Source organism: Nicotiana attenuata, unplaced genomic scaffold (assembly GCF_001879085.1).
Source record: "Nicotiana attenuata strain UT unplaced genomic scaffold, NIATTr2, whole genome shotgun sequence".
NCBI classification, from domain to species: Eukaryota; Viridiplantae; Streptophyta; class Magnoliopsida; order Solanales; family Solanaceae; genus Nicotiana; species Nicotiana attenuata.
Genome location: NW_017671407.1, coordinates 155,441 through 174,770, shown reverse-complemented (window position 1 = coordinate 174,770; position 19,330 = coordinate 155,441). Strand labels below are relative to the sequence as shown.

Sequence of the window (19,330 nt, the reverse complement as noted above, 5' to 3'; positions counted from 1 at the left end):
TTTGGCTAATTGTACTTTGCAGGCGGAGTTTATGGAACACGATGAGAGACCCCTTCCTATCGATATCCGTCTGCTTGGTGCTCTTGCGGAGAAGGTGGGTATATTTTCAAATTATGCAGTTGACTTATCTATACCATCTGTTGTTACTAGTAAAATAGTTGTATCGGTAATGAGCTCTTCCTCTCAGTGTCGAGCATTTGCAAAGGCCCTACACTACAAGGAAATGGAATTTGAAGGCGCACTTTCAAATAGGAGGGACGCAAATCCTGTTGCTGTAGTTGAAGCTCTAATCCATATAAATAATCAATTACATCAACATGAGGTTTGATTTCTTAGTTGCTGGTTGCATCTTATTTATGTTTCACAGTGACTTTCTGGCGATTAAACTTTGTCATGCTTGGCATCTTCAGGCAGCTGTGGGAATATTAACATATGCTCAGCAGCATTTGGGGGTTCAATTGAAGGAGTCATGGTACTGTTATACTGTTTAATAGCGCCGTGTTCTTTTGTCCGGTTAATCTTAATTAGTCACTATAGGCTGCATAAGTTTTAAACGTGAAATGGTGGTCTCAAATGTATCTTCCCCTTCTCTGACGTCATTTCATTTGTCATTTTCTAAGGTATGAGAAATTGCAACGCTGGGATGATGCTCTTAAAGCATACACTGCTAAGGCGTCACAAGCTTCGAGTCCACATCTTGCTTTGGATGCTACTTTAGGTTTGTATTATTTGATCACTTACTACATAATCTGATCTATGCCTTCTACTTGCCCAATTACAACAACAACAACCCAGTAGAATCCCACCAGTGGGTCTGGGGAGAATAGAGTATACGCAGACCTTACCCCTACCCCGGAGGGGTAGAGGCTGTTTTCGGGGACCCTCGGCGCAGAGACTAGATTTGTAACTGTGAGAATGCACGGGAGAAAAATATTATTATTGATTAATTAAGACAATGATACACTGAGCCCTATATATACACAATACATGTCCTACTCCTAATACATATGGGATTAGGGTTATCTACTATTTACACAATGAAACTAACACTCCCCCTCAAGCTGGTGCATATAAATCATATGTACCGAGCTTGTTACATATATAACTAATACGAGGACCAGTGAGGGACTTGGTGAAAATATCAGCAAGCTGATCATTTGACTTTACAAATTTTGTAGCAATATCTCCTGAGAGTATCTTTTCTCTAACAAAGTGACAGTCAATCTCGATGTGTTTTGTTCTCTCATGGAACACTGGATTTGACGCAATATGAAGAGCAGCTTGATTATCACACACAAGTCCCATCTGACTAATCTCACCAAATTTTAGCTCCTTGAGCAACTGTTTGATCCAAATTAGCTCACACGTGGCCATAGCCATTGCTCGATATTCTGCTTCTACACTAGACCGAGCAACCACATTCTGTTTCTTGCTCTTCCAAGACACCAAATTTCCTCCTACTAAGACACAATATCCAGACGTAGAACGTCTATCAGAAGGTGATCCTGCCCAATCAGCATCTGAGTATCCAACGATCTGCTCATGGCCTCGATCTTCAAACAATAAGCCTTTGCTTGGAGCTGATTTTATATACCGAAGAATGCGAACAACAACATCCCAATGACTATCACATGGAGAATCCATAAACTGACTCACAACACTCACAGGAAAGGAAATGTCAAGTCTAGTCACTGTGAGATAATTTAATTTACCAACCAACCGCTTATATCTTGCAGGATCGCTAAGAGGCTCCCCCTGTCCTGGCAGAAGTTTAGAATTCGGATCCATCGGAGTGTCAACAGGTCTACAACCTGTCATTCCTGTTTCCTCAAGAATATCTAAGGCATACTTCCATTGTGAGATCACAATACCCGAGCTAGACTGAGCGACCTCAATACCCAGAAAATACTTTAATCTGCCCAGATCCTTAGTCTGAAAGTGCTGAAAGAGATGTTGCTTCAACTTACTAATACCATCCTGATCATTGCCGGTAATAACAATATCGTCAACATAAACGACCAGATAAATACAAAGATTTGAAGCAGAATGTCGATAAAATACAGAGTGATCAGCTTCACTACGAGTCATGCCAAACTCCTGAATAACTGTGCTGAACTTACCAAACCAAGCTCGAGGAGACTGCTTTAGACCATAGAGGGATCGGCGCAACCGACATACAAGGCCACTAGACTCCCCCTGAGCAACAAAACCAGGTGGTTGCTCCATATAAACCTCATCCTCAAGGTCACCGTGAAGAAAAGCATTCTTAATGTCCAACTGATAGAGAGGCCAATGGCGAACAGCAGCCATGGATAGAAAAAGGCGGACTGATGCAATTTTAGCCACGGGAGAGAAAGTATCACTGTAATCAAGTCCAAATATCTGAGTATATCCTTTGGCAACAAGACGAGCCTTAAGTCGATCAACCTGGCCATCTGGACCAACTTTGACTGCATACACCCAACGACAACCAACAGTCGATTTACCTGAAGGAAGAGGAACAAGCTCCCAAGTACCACTCGTATGTAAAGCAGACATCTCGTCAATCATAGCCTGTCGCCATCCGGGATGAGACAGTGCTTCACCTGTAGACTTAGGAATGGAAACAGAGGACAAAGATGACACAAATGCACAATGGGATGATGAGAGACGATGGTAACTTAAACCGATATAATGAGGATTAGGATTAACTGTGGACCGTATACCTTTTCGTAGTGCAATCGGTTGATTAAGAGGAGACAAGTCCGCAGTATTAGCAGGGTCAGGTGCAGGACGTGAATCAGCTGGGCCTGATGCTGGGGGCGGACGACGATGATAAGTCAGGAGTGGTGGAGCTGTAGAAGGTTGAACTCGACTAGGTGGTGGCACTGGAGCTATAGTTGGTGGAACTGGACTAGGTGGTGGCACTGGAGCTATAGTTGGTGGAACTGGACTAGGTGGTGGCACTGGACTCGGTGGTGATACTGGAGCTATAGGTGGTGGAGCTGTAACTGGAACTGTAGGCGGTGGAGCTATGGAGGAAGATGAATGGGAGATAGGGACTGAATCTCCAAAAGAAGGAACAGGTAGCACCTCAGAAATATCTAAGTGATTAACTGGACCTGTGAAGTATGATTGGGTTTCAAAGAAGGTAACATCAGCAGACATAAGAAATCGCTGAAGGTCAGGAGAATAACATCGATATCCCTTTTGCGTTCTCGAGTAACCCAGAAATATGCACTTAAGAGCACGAGGAGCTAACTTATCTTTTCCTGGAGTAAGGTCATGAACAAAGCACGTACTCCCAAAGACACGGGGTGGAAGAGAGAACAAAGGTAAGTGGGGAAACAGGACAGAGAATGGAACTTGATTTTGGATAGCTGAAGATGGCATACGATTAATAAGATAACAAGATGTAAGAACTGCATCTCCCCAAAAACGCAGCGGAACATGAGATTGTATGAGTAGGGTACGAGCAGTTTCAATAAGATGTCTATTCTTTCTTTCAGCTACCCCATTTTGTTGGGATGTGTACGGACAAGATGTTTGATGAATAATCCCATGGGAGTTCATAAACTGCTGAAATGGGGAAGACAAATACTCTAGGGCATTATCACTACGAAATGTGCGGATAGAAACCCCAAATTGATTTTGAATTTCAGCATGGAAGGTCTGGAAAATAGAAAACAACTCAGATCGATTTTTCATCAAAAATATCCAAGTGCACCTGGAATAATCATCAATGAAACTGACAAAGTAGCGGAATCCTAAGGTAGAACTAACCCGACTAGGACCCCAAACATCTGAATGGACTAAAGTAAAAGGTGACTCTGCTCGATTGTCAAGACGCCGCGGGAAATGGGAGCGGGTATGCTTACCGAGCTGACACGACTCACACTCTAGAGTGGACAAGTGAGATAAGCCAGGTACCATTTTCTGAAGTTTTGACAAACTGGGATGTCCTAACCGTTTATGTAATAAATCTGGTGAATCAGTAACGGGAGAAGTTATTGGAGGAAGACAAGATGCGAGTCCATGTGATTTTGCAAGGATAAGGTAATAAAGTCCATCTGATTCACGTCCGGTACCAATGATCCGCCCTGTACTGCGTTCCTGTATAAAAACAAGGTCATCAAGAAATAGAACAACAGATTTAAGTGATTTGGCTAAGCGACTAACGGCTATGAGATTAAAAGGACTACCAGGAACATAAAGAACTGAGTCTAAAGGTAAGGAAGGAAGTGGACTTGCTTGACCTATTGCAGTTGCCATGGCTTGAGACCCATTGGCCATTGTGACTGTTGGAAGAGATTCAGAATATGAGATACTAGTGAAAAGAGATCTGTTACCAGAAATATGATCAGATGCACCTGAATCAATGACCCAAGACTTAGAAGGTGAAGATTGAGAGACACCAGTCATGCTACTATTTGTTGGAACGACGGAGGTTAATCCTGAAGATGTCTGTTTACGTGCTTTGTACTGAAGGAACTCAATATAATCTGGTAAAGAAATCATCTGGATTGGATTTATTGCATTTAATCCAACAGATTGTGAGGTAAAGGCTTCAGGTAATGATTCCATTATAATATTGTGCCGGAAAAAAAGCAGAAAATTGCTGGATCACTGTTCATGCCGGAAAAATCACTGTAGCTCGCCGGAAAATTCCAAAGTTGTCAGAATCTGATGTAAACTTGATGGGTAGGCTCGGAAAAACACGAAGAACACACTGTCCAAAAGAAACCTTTTGAAATTCTGGCCGGAACAGCCCTCACGTGCCGGCGCGTGAGACAGACGCGCCGCCGGCGGCAGAGCTCCGGCAAGCGCGTGGGGGCGCGTGGATGAGTGTTTTCAGGTGAACTTTTCTGGGGTTTGGTCGGATCTCTCTTGGGGACCTTTTGGTGGTGTTGGATTTTGCACAACACTGATAATTAGTGACTTTGACGCAATTAGTCACTTAGGTCACCGGAAAATTGCACGGTGACTGAGTTATTTCTTCCCGGATATCGCTGGAATGACGCACAACGATTAATTTCTCACGGTTGCTCTGATACCATGTGAGAATGCACGGGAGAAAAATATTATTATTGATTAATTAAGACAATGATACACTGAGCCCTATATATACACAATACGTGTCCTACTCCTAATACATATGGGATTAGGGTTATCTACTACTATTTACACAATGAAACTAACAGTAACAACAGCAGGAACCATAAAAATAATATCAGCAACGTGAGAGACAACAAATAAACGGGAAAGCAATAACACAAATACTATGCAAAAGTGTGAAATACAACATAAATCGCTAGTAGTCCTAGACAAAACACTATCAGATTAGCTAGTACAAAGAGGAAAAACGTTCGACTACCCCTTAACCTACAACCCTAATGCTCGACCTTCACACCTTCTTATCAAGAGCCATGTCCTCGGAAATCTGGAGCCGCCCCATGTCCTGTCTGGTCACTTCGCCCCAATACTTCTTAGGCCGCCCTCTACCTCTTCTCGTACCTACCAAAGCTAACAGCTCACACCTCCTAACCGGGGCATCTAGGCTCCTCCGCACGTGCCCGAACCATCTAAGCCGCGCTTCCCGCATCTCGTCGTCCACCGGAGCCACGCCCGCCTCTCCCGAATATCTTCATTCCTAATCTTGTCCAGCCTAGTGTGCTGCCCGCACATCCATCTCAGCATCCTCATTTCTGCTACTTTCATCTTCTGGATATGTGAATTCTTGACTGGCCAACACTCAACCCATACAACATGGCTGGTCTAACCACCGCTCTATAGAACTTACCTTTAAGTTTCGGCGGCACATTCTTATCACACAGGACTCCAGACGCTAACCTCCATTTCATCCACCCCACCCCAATACGGTGCGTAACATCCCCGTCGATCTCCCCATCTCCCTGGATAATTGACCCTAGGTACTTGAAACTTTATCTTTTGGGGATGACTTGTGAGTCAAGCCTCACTACCACGTCCGCTTCCCCAGTCACGTCGCTGAACTTACACTCCAAATATTCCGTCTCAGTCCTACTCAACTTGAAACCTTTAGACTCCAGGGCCTGCCTCCATACCACCAGTCTCCCATTAACGCCGCCTCGTGTCTCATCAATCAAGACTATGTCATTATCAAACAACATACACCATGGCACCTCCCCTTGAATATGGTGTGTCAGTGCGTCAATCGCCAGGGCAAATAAAAACGGGGTCAGTGCAGATCCTTGGTGTAACCCCATAACCACCGGAATAAGCTCTAATTCACCTCCCACAGTCCTAACCCGAGTCATAGCTCCATTGTACATATCCTTTATCGCCCTAATATAAGCTACCGTCACACCTTTCACCTCTAGGCATCTCACCATATGCAAATCCATCTTCCTATATCCCTGTACTGTTCCTCCGACCTCCTGATAAGGTGGATAGGTTCCGTACTAGAACGACCCGGCATGAACCCGAACTGGTTTTTTGATATAGATACCGCCCTCCTTACCCTCCCTTCCACCACCCTCTCCCAAACTTTCATGGTATGACTTAGTAACTTGATACCCTTATAGTTGTTACAATTCTGAATATCACCTTTGTTCTTGTACAATGGGACCATCGTACTCCACCGCCACTCATCTGGCATCCTTTTCGTCCTGAAAATAACATTAAACAACCCAGTCAACCGCTCCAAGCCTGCACTACCCACATACCTCCAAAATTCTATTGGAATCTCGTCTGGTCTGGTCGCTTTGCCTCGACTCATCTTACGCATCGCACGCACGACCTCCTCAAGCGTAATACGCCTACATTACCTAAAGTCTTGGTGACTCTCGGAGTGCCCCAATTCCCCTAGCACGATGTTTTCGTCCCCCTCTTCATTCAGAAGTTTATGAAAGTACGACTGCCATCTTTGCTTAATCTGGGTCTCTTCCATAATACTCGACCTTCTTCGTCTTTGATGCACCTCATTTGATCCAGGTTGCGAGCCTTCCTCTCTCTCGCTTTGGCCAGCCGAAACAACTTCTTGTCCCCACCTTTGCCCCCTAGTCCTCATACAGCCGACCGAACGTAGCAGTCTTAGCCTCCGTGACCGCTACTTTTGCTTCCTTCCTAGCTTCCTTATATCTTTCTCTGTTTTCTATTCTCTGCTCCTCGTCGGTGCTCTCTACTAACTTAAGGTAAGCCGCTTTCCTTGCTTCCACTTTACCTTGGACCACGTCATTCCACCACCAGTCGCCTCGGTGTCCGCTAGAGTAGCCCTTCGAGACCCCTCACACCTGTCTCGCCGCCTCCCTTATACAGTCCGCCATCGCCGTCCACATAACGCTAGCGTTCCCACCACTCTTCTAGGCTCGCCGTCAGCCGCCCCTCCAACTCCCGCGCATTGTCCTTAGTCGAAACTCCCCACCTGATCCTAGGTTGACCCCGTACAAACCTCTTTTTCCTCTTTATCAAGATACCGACGTCCATCACCAGGAGCCTATGTTGTGTCGCGAGGTTCTCACTCGGGATCACCTTACAATCCTCTCACAACCCCGTATCACACCTCCTGATGAGGAGATAGTCATTCTGAGTCTTAGCCATCATTTTCCTGAAAGTAACCAAATGCTCCTCCCTCTTCGGAAAAATAGAGTTCACGATCACCACCTCAAAAGCTCTAGCGAAATCCAACCGTGAAGTACCACCTCCGTTCCTATCCCCAAAGCCGAAACCACCGTGCACCTCGCCATAGCCACCAACAGACGACCCTATATGACCATTGAAATCCCCTCCTATAAATATACCCCGCACCACCTCATCCAGCGCCTCTTAGAAGCGCCTTTTAACCTCCTCGTCCAAGGCCGCTTGCGGCACGTAAGCGCTAATGACATTCAAAGAGCTCCCTTCAACTACTAACTTAATCGCCATCAATATGTCATTCACCCGCCTAACCTCTACCACTGACTCTCTGAGCTCCCTATTCACCAAAATACCCACTCCGTTCTTGCCCTTCACGCTTCCGGAGTACCACAATTTATACCCGTCTGCATTCCTCGCCTTCGATCCTACCCACCTAGTCTCTTGCACACACGCTATATTGACCTCCCTCTTCTGGAGAATCTTCGCCAGCTCTATAGACTTACGCGTCAACGTCCCTATATTCCACGATCCAATTCTCAACCCACAGAAGCCCTTTTCCCCTTGCCCCCTTTGGACCCCGTCCCACCCCCTGACCCTTGCCCTACCCCCCTCGCCACCGCCCGCCCTCCCCGAGGACATGACCCTACTCTGCCATTACAAACCACAACCGCTATACCTATGGAAGTCTAGGGAAAAAAATGCCAACACGGAACAACAAGGGAACACACAAACAAGAGACTTGAAGGCAACAAATAGTAACCACATGCCCACTACTAGACTGACTAGACTAGTCTGAATTACTACTTCAACAAATTAATTAACACAGGAGACAGAGAAACAGGAGGTGGAAGGTACCAATTCCCGTGAATAGAACTTGGACTTTTGACTTGGTATACTCCCGATGCTATGGAACCCGACGTATAGCGGCTGCTCTGCTGCTTTTGTGCGTGCACCTCCCTACCGTCACCAAACAACCACAAAAATGATACATGCAAAACACACTAACACCCCGAAACCAAGAAAAATATAGGAGGACCGGACTGTCACCGTCACCAGCGGCAGAGAAATGCGGATCTGGTGATGACCTACTTGAAGTCGCCGGCGCAGTCGGGTGTCGCCGGAGGATAGCGACGGCGCCAAGAAACGGAGGCAGAGAAAGGTATAAAGAAGGATCACCGGAACAGGGGGTTGGGAGTTAGGACTACAACCAGAACTACAAAGAAGAAGGAAGAAGGAACGCTGCTAGCGGTGGGACGGTCGCCGGAAAAAATCTGCCGCTAGGGTTAAGAAAGGGGATAAGAGAAAAGGGGGGAGAAAGAAAAACGGGCTTTGAGAGAGAATAGGGGTAGAGGAGAGAGAAGGAGGAGGGGGTGGTGCTTAATTGGCCTGCTCGTCACGCCGGTGCCGGCGCTGGAGGGATTCGCTGGTGGAGGAAGTGACTAGCTCAATAATTTTTCGGTTATAAAAAATACTAATATTACTGTTTATTTCTGTTGACCCTAATCTCTGTTTATCTTCGAATATTCAGGTACTATAATTGTTTTAAAAGTAAATCCTACAAGTCTGCGCAGGACATCTATGAGCCAGTCGTTCTGTAGTTTGAAAATCAAATGTTCTACTTGCCCAATTATTGAACTTATTTGATCCAAGTGGTAAATCGTGCTAGATCTGAGTTTTCTTTCAAAGAATATTGATCTTTACTTTTATGATTCCTCAACTGAAAAAAGGTAAATTTCCAAGGTAAATGATTAACCCCCTCTAACTACCTGATGTAATACTTACATGGTTCTAGGGGATAATCTCTTTCATGCTTTCAGGGGAGGCTGTTTTGTCACTTGTTCTTAAATTGCTTGGTGGCTTAAATAAATGCTAGTGTAGGCCCTTGGAATTTAGTTAAGTTGTAACATCAAGTTCGTATTATGCTTCTGGTTATTGTTGGAATAGTGAATATTATTTGTTACTGTATTATGTGCTCTTAATTTACTTGATGATGATCTGTATCTTTTCTGTGTTTCCTTAAGGGCGTATGCGATGCCTTGCTGCTCTAGCTCGGTGGGAGGAGCTTAACAATCTTTGTAAGGAATACTGGACGCCAGCTGAGCCAGCAGCTCGACTGGAAATGGCACCAATGGTTTGTCAACTTATATGAAATTACTAAGAGTTTATATAGTTTCGATAATCAGTAGTGAATGCATGTTTGGATTGGTTTAGGCTGCTAATGCTGCCTGGAACATGGGTGAGTGGGATCAGATGGCAGAGTATGTTTCTCGGCTTGATGATGGTGATGAAACCAAACTCCGGGTCTTGGGAAATACTGCTGCCAGTGGTGATGGAAGTAGTAATGGCACCTTTTTCAGGGCCGTTCTTCTAGTTCGGCGAGGGAAGGTAGTCTTTCATTTTCTCACTCATTGATTTGCTTTGTGTTGTGACGTGCTCTGCTCTGGTGTGAGTAATGTTTGTACTTGCCTTCATTCTTCCATCAGTACGATGAAGCACGCGAATATGTTGAAAGAGCAAGGAAATGTTTGGCGACCGAGCTCGCGGCACTGGTATCTTTCTTCATCTCCTCGTATCCTCACTTTATGGTCATTTGGTGACGATTTTACTGCACAAGTCTTGACAGTTCTCAGTTGATTTGTTTAGGTTCTTGAGAGCTATGAGCGTGCTTACAGCAACATGGTCCGTGTTCAGCAGCTTTCTGAATTAGAAGAGGTGATATATATTGTTTTTACTTTTTAGTCTCTTTAATTAAGTTATTCCTAAATACTATGCTTTTAATGATCTAATGATTTGTTTTCTTCTTTCTAATTAGGTGATTGAATACTGTACTCTTCCTATGGGAAACCCTGTTGCTGAAGGAAGAAGAGCTCTTGTTCGCAATATGTGGAATGAGCGCATAAAGGGTACAAAAAGAAATGTTGAGGTAATATCAAATTTCTGACAATGGTGAGAATTATTTTGGATGTATATTCATGGTCTTTTACATTTTCAATCTGAGCAGTGCTTATGTGAGAGCTTTCATTATTCTCAAATTCATGGCATCTTACAGAAGTTCTTCCTCTGTTATGTGCAACATATTCTTATTTTTGCAGGTTTGGCAAGCACTTTTAGCTGTGAGGGCACTTGTATTGCCTCCTACAGAAGACATTGAAACATGGATCAAGTTTGCATCACTTTGCCGTAAGAATGGCAGAATTAGCCAAGCTAGATCTACATTGGTTAAACTTTTACAGGTTAGTAATTTATCCCTATGGGTTGTGGACGGAAGTGTGCTTTATTTTGTGGCTTATTTTCTTGTTATTGCTCTATTTGTGCTCGGACTTTCTATGATTCTTTTTTGTCCTGCAGTTCGATCCAGAATCAACTCCTGCAACTGTGCGGTATCATGGTCCCCCTCAGGTGATGCTAGCATACTTAAAGTACCAATGGTCACTTGGGGAGGATCATAAGCGAAAGGAAGCCTTTGCTAGGTTGCAGGTATTTCATTTCAGAGATAAAATTACAATCACATACCTGTCACAAGACATAAATATCATGGTCTTTCTTCGTGGTCTGTCTCATGTATTTAAATATGATGTCGAAGGACCTTGCCATGGACCTCTCAAGAACAGCAGCTCTTCAACCAGTAATGCAGAATGGATTAGTTGCTTCTTCTGGTGTGCCACTTGTTGCTCGTGTATATCTCAGACTCGGCACTTGGAAGTGGGCACTTTCTCCTGGTTTGGATGATGATTCTATACAAGGTAAAGCGTGAAGACACTCCACTCCCCTACTCAAAAAGAAAAGATAATAAGGCTTTCTTCTTGGTGGTGTGACATCTTAATGATATCATGTCTAACTTTTGTTTTTTTTGGATAATATTGTCTTTGTCAGAAATTCTTAGTGCATTTAGAAATGCTACTCACTGTGCAACGAAGTGGGGAAAGGCATGGCATACCTGGGCACTTTTCAATACCGCAGTGATGTCTCATTACACTCTGAGAGGTTTTGCGAATATTGCTTCACAGTTTGTTGTTGCTGCTGTAACTGGTTATTTTCACTCTATAGCATGCGGAGCACATGCTAAGGGTGTTGATGATAGTTTACAGGTAATTTGTGTATCTACAGCTAATTTAATTCAGTTGTTCTTAGAAGACTACCTTGTGTGATGTTGAGGCGTTATTGTCTGTCCTTGCTGCTAAATGTCCTTTTTTTTAGCTTAGTGTTTGCTTTAGCATTTTGTATCCTTGCAGTGACATGGTGTCCTTTTCTTGCTGGCTTCTTGCTATATTTTAAGCTCACGCATCTTTTGGACAAGTTCAGCTGGATGAACGTGTTGTATTGAATTTAATTTTCAGTGCTGAATCATAGTTGCCTTGTTATCCAGCAAACCTTCCTATTAGATTCACTAATGTTCACCATTTACTTTTCTGTTACATTAGTTTTACTTTTCTAATGGTCGTGTTTCTGAGTTTCAGGATATTCTTCGTCTTCTTACTTTGTGGTTCAACCATGGAGCTACTTCGGAGGTCCAAATGGCATTGCAGAAAGGATTCACGCATGTTAACATCAACACATGGTTGGTTGTGTTACCTCAGATTATTGCACGGATACATTCAAATAACCATGCTGTCAGAGAACTGATACAATCCTTGCTAGTGCGAATTGGACAGAGTCATCCACAGGTATTTGCTAGATATTTTCCACATAGCAAAATTTTTGATTTTGCTATCTTATCATCACTGTTTTCCCCGTGAAATATATATGCTTTTAATCCCCACCCCCTACTTTATCCCTCTTAATTTCTTCTTTAACGCGTAATTGTGAATGGCTTGTGTACTAACTACTATTTTTGGGTCAATTTATTTGATATTTGACCTTGTTATAAGCTATTGGAACGTAGACTAACTATTCTTTAACGGGAAGACCCGCCATGAAGGATCCATGGCTGAGCGAGCTACCATGGTCATTTGTAGTTACTTATGCAGCTTTATTAGAGTAATAAAGATAGATTATAAATGGAAATGATCTAAACAGTGGGACAGCATTCTCTTCACAGAAGAGCTGTACGAGCAATAACCTAGTTCCTATAAAAATCTGTGTATGCAAATCAGCAAATGTACTTAGGCAACACTATAATTAACAAGTGCGGTCTTACTGAATTGTAGAAGTGCTGGACATGCACATGCAAATGAATGAACGTTGAGAATACGTGGTATATCAGAATTAAACTTAATAATGTGAAAGCCTTGAGAGGGTAACAATACCATTGCACTCAAGTTAGGAGCAAAGTATCATGGCATGTGCTTATAAGTTATTTTAGTGGTCAGACACAAAGGACTTTATTTCTTTGTTCTGAGCAAGTGAGACTATAGTATATCTCTAACCTCTTGCGGTTGCCTTTATATAGTTCTTCTTAGTTGTCCAATTTTTAATATATGTGCACCTTTTCTGCAGGCTCTTATGTATCCGCTTCTTGTGGCATGTAAGTCAATTAGCAATTTGCGCAGAGCTGCGGCTCAAGAAGTGGTTGATAAAGTTAGACAGCACAGCGGTGTGCTCGTTGATCAGGTGATCTAGAACTGGTTTACTGTGATAGTTTGATGGTTTCTGTATGTATTGTTCTGACTTTTGGCATGATTTTGAAGGCCCAACTTGTCTCAAAGGAGCTTATCAGGGTTGCGATACTGTGGCATGAAATGTGGCATGAGGCACTGGAAGAGGCCAGCCGTTTATATTTTGGCGAACACAACATTGAGGGCATGCTGAAGGTGTTAGAGCCTCTGCATGAAATGCTCGAGGAAGGAGCAATGAGGAACAATACCACTATAAAGGAGAAAGCATTCATCCAGGTGATTGCTCCTAATTAAAATGTGCTTATGTTCTCTCTTCGTGACAGACATACTTTAACAATGTTAGTTGATTCTCCCTTCCTTTCCATTTGCTTTTCCCTGTGCTTGGGTGAGTCTGCCGAAGCAATGATATTGGTTTGGCTAAGCTTGAGCCAGTTACGGCTAGATTCTGTGTATGGTGTTTCCTTACTATTAGTTGTGTGTTGATTCCTGGACTTCGTTAACTCACTGAGAACACTCGTTATTTAACGATGGATTGAACTAATGGATAGAAACATATGTTTTCAGGCATACCGTCTTGAGTTGTTGGAGGCCTATGAATGTTGTATGAAGTATCGGAGAACTGGTAAAGATGCTGAATTAACACAGGTACAGTTTTGACATTGGCATCTCTCTCGTTCTTTGCCTTTTAATTTATTTATTTTTATTTCTTTTTAATTTTGTTATTTTGTATTTTCTATGTGATGAATGCTAGTGCAAATATCCAAAAGTTTTTTAAAACCTTCTTGACTACATGCCCGATTGAAAATTTTGTCTCATGGGGTGGATCATGTTAAGTTGTCCTCAAATAGGCAGCATAAGCCTGAAGAATATTGGGCCTTGATGTCCTGCAGCGAGGAGACTTAAATTTCTCCTCTGATTTGCTAACAATGAAGAAGCCATGAGAGTATTGATGAAGACTAGAGATGGATACGGGAGAGTAATTTCTGAAGTCCGAATGATTGAATGAGTCAATACAGTGCATTGATAAAAGAGCAACAGAAGAACTAGTGCCCATCAGAATCACCAGAGTCTAGCACAGCACACTTGTGCTCTTTAAATTTCTTAAAGAGGGTGGGAGACATGTGGGAGACTCGTGGATGTTCAATATGGTGGTTAGATTTCTTCACGAAGGTGGGAGGGCACGTATTTCGTGGATGTTCAGTGTAACATTGCTGATATGACTAGTGTCAGAATTTGTGAAAAGGTGGAGGTGGGGATTGAGAACTAGGGTATAGACTTTGGTTATATTTGAGGTCTAGGGGATGGAGAGGTGAAAAGAAGGATGATAGGGGTGGGAGACGGCAAAGGAAAAAAGGTAAGCAAGGAGAATCTTTTACTTCTGCGGATATGGAGTTTAGGTTGAAGACAAATAGTAGAATTGTGGGGTCATCTAGGATTTTTTTGATAATTGTGGTGTCCGAGCCAACTTGATCGCACCTCGACTAGTTCCACGGGATACCTGCTACCACCCGATAACAAAAGGTACCGGGTAACTCTGACGACCAAGGCTTGGACAAATGAGAAGAAATCACCTAGTGTTTTTGCCTCCGCTAGAATTTGAACCTGAGACCTCATGGTTCTCCCTTACTTCATTGACCACTAGGCCACACCCCTGTGTTCGGATCGTCTAGAATTTTGAAATGGTGAGAACAAAAGGATCAAGAAAACTAAAAACCCGTAGGTTCAGATGTAAAGATCCAACCTTTTTTCGAGTTGAAGAAGTCTGTTGTAATGATGTCGGTATTCGCTATTGAGATGCCGAAATAAGCTCGATAGTGTTAGATCAAAGTATCGAACAACAATCCACTAGGGGAGTAGGGTGGAATAGCAAGAGTCGACACACTTGGAGGGCTTTAAAGGGCTTTTCTCAAAACAAAAAGGATTTCACATCATGAAGCACTCGTCAGCTATAATTTGAACATTTATGTGTATAAGGTTCCCCGTAAACTAACAACAACTTACCCAGTGTATTCCCACAAGTGGAGTCTGGGGAGAGTAGTGTGTACGCAGACCTTATCCGTATTCCCTACCTTGTGAGGGTAGAGAGGCAAGAAAAATATTTGGTTTACCGCGAGATAGCAGGGCAGAGTTGGCACAACATGTAACCCCTAGGTTATCAGTGTCGATGAAGAGGATCACTCAATGCTGCTACCGGCACTCGTTAGTTCGATTGAGTAGCGTGAAGGAGATAATAGGACCAGTGTTGTGAAGAGCGTGAAGCGAGGAAAAGAGACAACCCCCATTTCACGAAAAGCGATAAGCGAGAAGCGAAGCGATCGCTTTTTTTAAGTGCAGCGGAATTAAAAAAAAAATTAAAATAAATACTGCATAGACAACACATTATTGTAAGCAAATATTCAATCTTCAATTAAAAAACTAAAGAGTAGCATCAATTAAAGCACAAAATGAGCATCCTATTCTTCTACAAAATGAGCATCCTATTCTTCTATAAGAACTAAGAATAAAAGATATTTTTTGGACGTTTAGAAAGAAAAAGAAAAAGAAGAAGAAGAAGAATGAAAATCAGAAGTCCAGAACATACCTGTTTAAAGTTGTTGTACTGTTGAAGAAGAAGAAGAACAACCCTAGTTTGAAGAAGAGAAATTGCTGCTGTTGTTTGAAGTTAATGAAGAAGAGAGGAAGAAATCTAGTTTCTCGCTGCTGTTGAAGTCTCGAAGAAGTCCAGACTGTTTAGAACCAAGTTTTTAACAAAAATAGGGCTTTGGGTAATTTTTAAACAGAGAAGCGTCCGCTTCTCTCGCTTCTTCTCGCTTCATCGCTTCTCGCTTTTTACAGAGAAGCGGTCGCTTTTTCTACCAGAGTCGCTTTCAATGGCAGAAGCGATGAACTGTGCGCTCCGCTTCGCTTCACGCTTAAAGCGAGGAAGCGCTCGCTTTTTTAATCACTGAATAGGACCCGTAGAAAGTAGTTCCGTCTTTTCAGGTCCTCCGGACTTGAGACGTTGAACCTCTTAATATTTGCAAGAAACTACAATGGGGACCACGACTTCCACCTCTTTGGGGTCACGAAGACCGACAGTAGCGTGAAACTTAGAGGTCTATTGAAAAAGGTTCCGGCACGTCTGGTATCAACAATGTTAGGAAAATGAGGCCCATTTTGGGGAAGGCTTGTCCTTCTCCAGTTCAGTCTGTAAATTAGCATCAACTTCTCTAGGAGGCACTCCTACTTTATTTATTTTTCGCAGTTTGACTTGGCGAGACATGAATATATAAATTTCTAGATGCACTTCTTGTTTGTGGATCACTACTCACCTAAGAATAGTAAAAAAAAAGTTAACATGAGAAGATTTATATGCCCCTGATAGTGCATATCTTTATATGAATCTTGCGTCATTACTTTGCTGCCGCCAAAGCAGAAGCTTCACATGGACCTGGGAGAGCCAAAAGACTCAATCTTCCCATGGCCGAAAGCTCTGCAACATGCTGGTAGCTTTTTGATCCGGCCCTAAACTTGAGTGAAGTAGAATGAGTATTGTTGCTCATAAGTAGCCTTGGTTATGCTGCTCAAGAATTGCAAGGAGGAAGGTCCCTCAAGCTTTCTCGCATCTCCATTAAATTGGCCATAGCAAAAAAATTCTCTTTTTTTTCTAAGTATTTTAGTTCAAAATGAAATCTTCATGTTTTGTCTAGTTGCGACTGAGTATATTAGTTTTCTATTTTTTTTTTCTGAGAAGGTACTGTAGACTTTATAGTTAACAGTCCATTATCTTACAAATCAAATTCTCATCTTGCTAGGCTTGGGATCTCTATTATCATGTATTCAGGCGGATAGATAAGCAGCTTCAAACACTCACAACCCTGGATTTGCAGGTAAGCAGCATCTTATGTTTTGTTATTGGTATCAGTCATGTTGCACCATTTTCAAAACTAACGTTATTGTACTTTTCATGCCAGTCTGTTTCCCCCGAGTTACTGGAGTGTCGAAATTTGGAACTAGCTGTTCCTGGAACTTATATAGCAGGTACAATTGAAATTATTACTCGGACTCCGGTTAAGCCAATTTTGTGACATGAGTATTAATACTGTGGCGTTATACCAAACTTCAAAATTTTCATTTCAGATGCACCAGTGGTGACAATTGCATCATTTGCACCCCAACTTGTTGTAATTACATCCAAACAACGGCCTCGAAAATTGACAATCCATGGGAGTGATGGAGAAGACTATGCTTTTTTGCTCAAAGGGCACGAAGATCTGCGCCAAGATGAACGTGTCATGCAGGTTAGCAATTGGTTGTGTATGGTTATGCTTTGTACAGGGAGGCTGGTTCGGAGGATTCTGCTACCTCTGTTTCCTAAACATTTGGTGAGGCTTTATTTCTTTCTTCCTTCAACCTAGAACTAAAAAATACAATGGATTTTTGCTATGCACCAGTTGTTTGGTCTGGTTAATACTTTGCTCGAGAATTCAAGAAAGACTGCAGAGAAAGATTTATCAATTCAACGATATGCTGTCATTCCATTGTCCCCTAATAGTGGACTAATAGGATGGGTTCCAAATTGCGACACCTTGCACCAGCTTATTCGAGAATATAGGGATGCCCGGAAGGTTTGTTTAATCATAGAGCTTTTTCTATTTGAAAGAGACTAGTGTTTCTGTCTAAATGTTGTATATTCTTCCAATTTTGCAGATCACCCTAAATCAAGAGCATAAATTGATGCTGAGTTTTGCACCGGATTATGATAATTTGCCACTTATTGCTAAGGTGGAGGTGTTTGAATATGCTTTGCAAAATACAGAAGGCAATGACTTATCAAGGGTATGTATTTTATGAAAAGTTGAAAACTACTTGACTTTCAGCCTATTGCAGTAACGTCTTTGTTAGATAAATGTTAGCAATTTCGTTCTGTTTATTGTTTTCCTAAGGTATTTATCTTTGGGTCATATAGGTTCTTTGGTTAAAGAGTCGTACTTCTGAAGTCTGGCTGGACAGAAGAACAAATTATACAAGAAGTTTGGCTGTCATGAGTATGGTATGTGATCCTTCCTTCTTTTTTTAAGAACCTTTCTTAAACCTTTCAAAAACAGCCTCTCTACCTCCTAAGGGTAGGGTTAAGGTCTGATTACACACTACCCTCTCCAGACCCCACTTGTGGGATTCCACTAGGCTTGTTGTTGTTGTATCTTAAAATGCTTACTTTAGATGAGGAATAGTTAGTTTTGTGACCGAGTTCGGAAAGAAGAGTTACTTTTGTACTCATTCAGGGTTATTAATTTCCTTACCTAGGACCTGAAGAGATACTGTTTTACTCGCAAAAACACCTTTCGTCCTATCTTATGTAAGGTCATTCGGCTTGAGACAAAGTTAAGATGTGAATTTGAGTTCTTTATTGTATTATTAATGGTGGTGGAAGAAATATTAAATAGGTGGCTCTAAGTTAGTTTGATATAGAAAATCATTGCATCGGAATTTATATTCTTTACATGTGAAGTTCTTTAGGATAACATCTTTGATGTAATGGCGTCAAACAGTTATTGGAAATCTTCGTTGGAACTAATATCCCGTAAATTGGTAGCTCAAATGGCAAAGCTAAAACTTGGAGATGCTTTCTTTTTAGTTGCTTCTCTTGTGTACATCTGTTGAATCTGGGTTGCTCTGTCCAGGTTGGATACCTGCTTGGTTTGGGTGATCGTCATCCTAGTAACCTCATGCTTCACCGATACAGGTACTATATACTTTTGCTATTGCATTTTCTTGCTGATGACAAAAGTTTTAATATATTTATGTTCATCATACAGTGGGAAGATTCTGCATATTGACTTTGGAGATTGCTTTGAAGCTTCAATGAATCGGGAGAAATTTCCAGAGAAGGTAAACTGTTATATTTAAAAGATGGCTTTCCAAATTGTTGTTCTTTCTTAAGGGGAACTAATAGCTTCCTAACAAACTTTTATGTATAGGTTCCCTTTCGACTCACTAGAATGCTTGTAAAAGCAATGGAGGTTAGTGGTATAGAGGGAAATTTCCGGTCAACATGTGAGAATGTAATGCAAGTTCTCCGACTGCATAAAGATAGTGTTATGGCTATGATGGAGGTAACTTCTTGGCATCAGTCTTCCTTTGTAAAATATATTTCTCCTAGCTATCGTACTTGGGTCACACTATAATCGCTTGAATATCAG

At 42.3% G+C, this 19,330-nt stretch overlaps 1 protein-coding gene across 2 annotated transcripts in view; it reads left to right on the top strand.

Moving 5' to 3' along the window:
- Positions 1 to 19,330, top strand: part of LOC109208101 (serine/threonine-protein kinase TOR) — a 38,784-nt gene extending 19,454 nt beyond the window's left edge. For both annotated transcript variants that reach the window (XM_019371139.1, XM_019371138.1), the window contains exons 29-54: positions 23 to 94; positions 188 to 322; positions 411 to 472; positions 621 to 718; positions 9,615 to 9,724; positions 9,805 to 9,978; positions 10,077 to 10,142; positions 10,237 to 10,305; positions 10,406 to 10,516; positions 10,686 to 10,826; positions 10,942 to 11,070; positions 11,177 to 11,336; positions 11,467 to 11,681; positions 12,051 to 12,257; positions 13,030 to 13,143; positions 13,221 to 13,424; positions 13,713 to 13,793; positions 16,943 to 17,017; positions 17,102 to 17,168; positions 17,268 to 17,428; positions 17,582 to 17,755; positions 17,838 to 17,966; positions 18,097 to 18,180; positions 18,812 to 18,873; positions 18,947 to 19,019; positions 19,109 to 19,330. In XM_019371139.1, the coding sequence (XP_019226684.1) occupies positions 23 to 94; positions 188 to 322; positions 411 to 472; positions 621 to 718; positions 9,615 to 9,724; positions 9,805 to 9,978; positions 10,077 to 10,142; positions 10,237 to 10,305; positions 10,406 to 10,516; positions 10,686 to 10,826; positions 10,942 to 11,070; positions 11,177 to 11,336; positions 11,467 to 11,681; positions 12,051 to 12,257; positions 13,030 to 13,143; positions 13,221 to 13,424; positions 13,713 to 13,793; positions 16,943 to 17,017; positions 17,102 to 17,168; positions 17,268 to 17,428; positions 17,582 to 17,755; positions 17,838 to 17,966; positions 18,097 to 18,180; positions 18,812 to 18,873; positions 18,947 to 19,019; positions 19,109 to 19,315 (3,180 nt within the window). In that variant the 3' untranslated portion in view covers positions 19,316 to 19,330. The remainder of the gene's footprint in view (positions 1 to 22; positions 95 to 187; positions 323 to 410; positions 473 to 620; positions 719 to 9,614; positions 9,725 to 9,804; positions 9,979 to 10,076; positions 10,143 to 10,236; positions 10,306 to 10,405; positions 10,517 to 10,685; positions 10,827 to 10,941; positions 11,071 to 11,176; positions 11,337 to 11,466; positions 11,682 to 12,050; positions 12,258 to 13,029; positions 13,144 to 13,220; positions 13,425 to 13,712; positions 13,794 to 16,942; positions 17,018 to 17,101; positions 17,169 to 17,267; positions 17,429 to 17,581; positions 17,756 to 17,837; positions 17,967 to 18,096; positions 18,181 to 18,811; positions 18,874 to 18,946; positions 19,020 to 19,108) is intronic.